We start from the raw sequence: 5,572 nt of genomic DNA, 5'->3' as shown, positions 1-5,572 counted from the left end.
ACAGTTTGGATATCTCTGGAACCGTTTTGGACAAAAGGAATGTGAAGAAGGGGGTCTCAGAAATAGGCTGAGACAAGTTCAAGACAGAAAACATACAAGTTTTGGTTATGTGATTCCTTAAATTATACCCAGTGAATCAGTCTTGTAAAACAGTTGATCTGCACTCATGTGCTCCCCCCATCTCTCTCCCTCTCTCATGAAAGAGATATGAACAAGATCCTTATTGACTCTCTTGCATACTTTCCTCTGCACTGAGGAAATATTGTGTCTGTTACATTATATACATACATGAGAAACCCACAGCCTTTGTAATCTATGATCTCTTGAGCTCATTTAAGTTCTGGCTAAGTCTTTATTTCCTAATGTTTCCATCTCACTTTTTAAAAAGCTATTTATTAGCAGTTTCAATAGACGTAACATTGCTCTTTAGAAATAACTATTCTGTTAACTAGAAAAAATGTTTTCACTGCTATTTCACCGCTATTATACTTTAAAAATAATACCAAAGGTAAAACTATTTTCATCTAAGCTTTGGTTCTCAGCTATAAAAGTTCTACCCTTGTATTCACCATGAGCTGGCCACAAACGCAGTCTAGTATAGGAAGGTTCTACAAATTGAATCAAACAAGAGTAAGGTATCACCCACACAGAAAGAACAAAGCTGGGAGAAAGGACCACTGTCAAGATAAGACAGTTTCAGAATAATATTCAATAGCTAACTTTTTTTTTAAGTAGTCATTATATTCTGGTGCTAGGCTCTACTTTTCATAGTAACATTCATATTATAAAGCATTTTGAAATTACACAATAAGAGATGCCAATGCATTGACTATAGAAATTAAGATAAGATTGTCATTTTTGCTTAAAATCCATCTCTTTTTAAAGAGATAAAACACTACAATTCATCGAAAGCTCAGTCCTCCTTCCTTCCTTTCCTCCTCACACTAAATATCTTTTTTATGTTGTCACTCCAACCTCTTGTTCTTTTTACTATACCTTTATTTATACAAATTGCCTTTTTCACCCAACAAATATTTTAATATTTACCTGTTGATACTTGTGGATCTGGTTGATTCACATTAGCTTCTATGTTGAACTTCACTGTAAGAGTGACTCTCAGTTGATCCTCTCCAATAGGCTTTCTACCTTTTTAACATTCAAGGGTTGTAAAAACCAATCCTGTACATATCTCCTTGTGTACATGTGCAAATTTCTCTAGGTCCTCTCTTTGAAGCAGATTTTCTGGGTCGTAGATATGTATTCTCCAACTGTACTAGGCATTGCCAAAATCATTTCCAAAGTGATTGTGTCAATTTACACATCTATCAGAAAGGTTAAGTTCTTTTGCCCACTTTTTTTTTCATTTTTTAAGTACTCTTTTCCAAATTATTTCAATGCAAATCAATTCTTCCAATCTATGGTTTAATATTTCATTTTATCAGTGACCTTTATTACAAAAAAATATTAATGTGGAAAACTGTATCAACATTTTCCTCCTAGGTTTGTGCTTTTTATCTTAAACTCTCTACCTCAGTGTGATTTATTTCTTCAAGTGTTTTTTCCTCTTCATATCACATTTATATCTTCAAACCATGTATATTTTTGTGTATGCTGTTAAGAGAATCTTATTTTATCTTTTTGCAAAGAAAGCCATTTTTAAAAAGTCCATCCTTTCACCAACTTTTAGAGCTATCATATATTTTCACATACAGCTTGGCCTGTTCTAGGCTATTTTGGTCTACTGATCTGTCTTATATTTGTCCAAAGATGTCACACAGCTTAAATTACTAGAATTTTCCAGGAAGTCTTGGTATCTGATAAAGTTCTAATTTTTTTTTTTTTCAGAATTGTTTTGCTTGTTTTGCTTTTCTCTTTATTCAACCATGTAAGTTTTAGGATTAGTTAAGTCTCCCATTAGCGCTTTAAAAAAAAATCTGTTTCTTAATAATTTGTTGGTAGTGAACCGGAGCTATTTTTTTTTTTTTCAGTTTTGTGGTTGATTGGCCAAATCTTTTATTTAGTATTCCATCGCTGATCAACACAAATACATGGCATTACTGGGAAGGAGGGGAGGGGAGCTGTGTGGGGAAAAAAAATCATGTTGTAATTTCACTTGAAGTTGTATTGATTTTCCAAATTAATTTGGCAAGGTTGAGAACAGTTATGATAAAGCCTTCCCAACCATGACATAGCATGAATCTCCATTTATTTAGACTTCTTTTATGTCCTTAAATAAAGATTAACATTTTTTCCATAAAGGTCTTACACATTTTTGCCAGATTAATTCCTGATCTTTTTTTTTATTGAGCTATTAGTTGCCTTTGATCTTCTGGGCCACTACCACAGCCTTTCCTTTAACTCACTTTATTAATCAAAAAATCATGCTTTTAGAATCATGTATGTTATATTCAGATTTACTTTTGTTGTTTTTCATGTGTTCATCTGTTTCTCCAGCAATTATTACACTGAACATGGCTCCTAATATTTTGACCTGATTCTTCATTTGGTCATTACAGACATGTGACTGTACAATTACCTTTCTTTCAGATAAACAGAGAAATTCCACAGGAGTTGAATGGAAAAAATGTTTCTTACCCTGCACTTGGGGCAAAACAAAGGAGACTCTCATATCCTTCATGAGTCACTTTGGAGGAAGCCTCTAAAATCTGTGTTCAAGCCCTTCTCCCCACCATAAATGTATGGACCACTGAACTCGTATCTTTGCCTTTTGTGGACAGGAAGACCCAAATGTCTCATACTAGACTGAGTTCCTCAGATGTTGAAATGCCAAGCTTTCAGGGGCTCTTTGAGTTTCTGAGCTCTAATGATGCTTACTCTTTATTCTTCCACCCCTAGTGGGGAGAAGCCCAGTTCTCCAATTTCCTAGAGCCAAAGGGCAGGAGCTCGCAGTTAGAAATAGAAGCCATTTGGATTTCCAAATCCACCAACGGTATATTTTCTATTTGTTTCTTAATAATTTGGTGGTGAAAATGAATGGTATTGATTTTAAGAGGGGTGGTCTGCAGCTTTGTGGTTGGCTGACCAAATCTTTAATATAGTATTCCATCCTAGTTCAACACAAGAATGGTATTTTGGGGAGCAAGGGAATAGGAAATTCTGCAGATTTCAAAGTATGAAAAAAGGCAAAATATGCCCCGCAATTTCCTTTTTTGAGACTTGTGAATAGAACTTTCTTTCTTTATATATACTGACATAAGCAGTTTCTGTTGTTGCTGTCAGTTGTTTGCTTTTTAATACAGGTAAGAGATTTAGTTTGAAAGACACCTTGAAATCTCAGGAGTAGCACACACCAATCCCTCCCACTCAACCCCACCCCCACCCCCACGCTCCAATCTAGTTGGATTGAATGTAAAGAATGGTCCAATTTTCCATCTTAGGTGAGAAGATCTTTGTAAAAGATCTTAGAACTTTTGGCCTCATTTATCAGGAAAATTTAGAAGGAAGAAAGCCTTTAGGAGAATTTCTACGTGGAAACATAAGACGACTAGTAAGCAGGTTCAAATCGTATGCTTTTAAATGAGCTTGTTGAAAGAAACGTTAACAATTCCAGAACGAAATCAAAACGAGTTTAAACTTTTTCCTCTCAAATGCACACACACAAAAATAATCATGGAGAAGTTAACAGGAAACTCTTAAAAAGTGAAAAACAATTCTTCCTTGCACTAGTCCTTGGGTAGTTACCACAGAACAGGCTCTTCTTCTCTGGAACTTCTTTGAAACCTGGTTTGGGTCCCAAGGTTTGTTGGTCTTAGTATCTGCTCCGGCCTCCTCCTCCTCTCTCCGAGCGGCTCCCCAGGCGGCCTCCGCCTCGGGGGACCTTACGGCCCGACCGGCTGTAAGACTCGCGCGGGGGCGGGCACCCCCTCTCCACAGACTGCGGCAGCCCGCGATCCGCCCTGCCTACCCGGTCGCGGCCCCCCGAGTAGCGCTCGCTCCGGCCCCCAGCATAACCGTCGCGGCCGCCGCCATAGGCGTCGGGCGAGCAGCCGCGGTACTCCTCGTAGCGGCCGCCGCCGCCACCGTAAGATGGCGGGGGCCCACGCGCGGGGGCGGCGCTGCGCGGGTCCCCGTAGCTCTCGAAGGGATCTCGGTAGGAGCCTCCGCTCGGGTGATCCGCGTAGTCGCGGTCGCGCCCCCCGTAGCCGTCTCGGTCGCCGTAGCCTCTCGATGGACACTCATCCCGGGCGCTGGAGTGGCCGTAGTCGCGGTAGGTATACTCTCTGGGCGAGGGGGCAAAATCCCGGGCGTCGCGGGCGCTCGGGTAGTCGCGGCTGGAGTAGCCGTCTCGGGGAGAGTAGCCCCCCTCCCGGGAACCCAGGTAGGGATCCCGGCGCGGGGGCGGCGGCTCTCGGCGCGGCGGGCCCTCATAGCCGTCTCGCCCTCGCGCGGCCGGGGCCCGCCCGCGCATTCCACCACCGCCGCCGCTGCGAGCCGGGCCCGACGGCGCGGCCCTCTTGGGGGGCGGGCCGGCCCGCCGCGGTGGTGGCGGCCCGCGCTTCATGGGTAGCGGGGCCCTGGAGGGCCGCAGGTCGAAATCGCCCGCGTAGCCGCCGTCATCCGCAGGCCCTCCGCGGGACGGGGGGCGCCGCGGACCGCCGCCGCGGGCCCCGCGCAGGCCCCTCGAGCGGCCCCGGCTGCGGGACAGGGGTGGGCCCCGCCGGCCGCTCTCGAAAGCCGGTTTGGTGGCCTGGGCCACCTTGATGGCCTTACCATCCAGGGACTTGCCGTTCATGTCTCTCACGGCGGCCTTGGCGTCTGCCGGACTTTCGAAGGTGATGAACGCGAAGCCCCTGGACTTGTTGGTTTCTCGATCTTTCATCAACAGCACCTCGGAGATGTGGCCATACTTGCCAAACGCAGCCTCGAGGGATTTCTCGTCAGTTTCGTGGTTGAGTCCTCCAATGAAGAGCTTCCCCGGGCGATCCGCTTCCACCATGTCTGCCGGTCGGGTGGTCGGTCAGTGGCGGTGTGTGGCGGCGTGTGGCGAAGGCGAGCAGTCGTCGTGCCTTCTGAGCCCGCTGGTCGAGGGCGGCTCCTACTGGTCGGGCGCCGCGTCGTCGCGAAACCCCGGAACCGCAGTTCTCGCCCCCCGCTGCGCAGGCGGAACGCTCCGGTTTGCGCCTCTCTGATCTGGTTCCCTCAGCGTGCTAGGCTCTTGCTGGTTGTGATTGGTTGGTAGTGCCGGGGCCGTAGTTCCCCGTCGAGGAAGACTGACGGTTTTGTAACTTTTTTTCCAGTCGTTAAACTTCGGCTGATTAACCTATCCTTGGCTTAAATTCTTTTGATACACTTTAATGAGAAGAATTTTAATGCATTCCCATCCAAGTTACCCAAACCACATTCAAACAAAAATTAACAGAAAAATGGAAAAAGAACAATTTTAAAGTTTTTAAATGAATTTTGTACATAAAATGTATTAAGAATAAGATATTTTGCATTGCCAAGGGGCAAAAGAGAACTTGGTAAGTGGAAGGTTCCCTGGTAGAATAGGAAGGAGAGGGAGTCATTCTTTGGATGCATTTTCTTCCGTTTTTCAGCCTTCAAAGAACTC

General features: G+C 44.5%; 1 protein-coding gene across 1 annotated transcript; it reads right to left on the bottom strand.

Moving 5' to 3' along the window:
• On the bottom strand, window positions 3,529-5,095 carry RBMXL2 (RNA binding motif protein, X-linked like 2). The gene has a single exon (XM_018058980.1). The coding sequence runs from the start codon at window positions 4,955-4,957 to the stop codon at window positions 3,770-3,772; it is 1,188 nt and encodes a 395-aa protein (XP_017914469.1). The 5' UTR covers window positions 4,958-5,095; the 3' UTR covers window positions 3,529-3,769.

Source organism: Capra hircus, chromosome 15 (assembly GCF_001704415.2).
Source record: "Capra hircus breed San Clemente chromosome 15, ASM170441v1, whole genome shotgun sequence".
In the NCBI taxonomy this organism is placed as follows: domain Eukaryota; kingdom Metazoa; phylum Chordata; class Mammalia; order Artiodactyla; family Bovidae; genus Capra; species Capra hircus.
Note: the sequence above shows the minus strand (reverse complement) of the source record. Positions and strands in the feature narration are given on the sequence as shown.

Excerpts from the sequence above, each read along its gene's own strand:
- RBMXL2 (XM_018058980.1), bottom strand. The coding sequence starts at position 4,957 with ATGGTGGAAGCGGATCGCCCGGGGAAGCTCTTCATTGGAGGACTCAAC.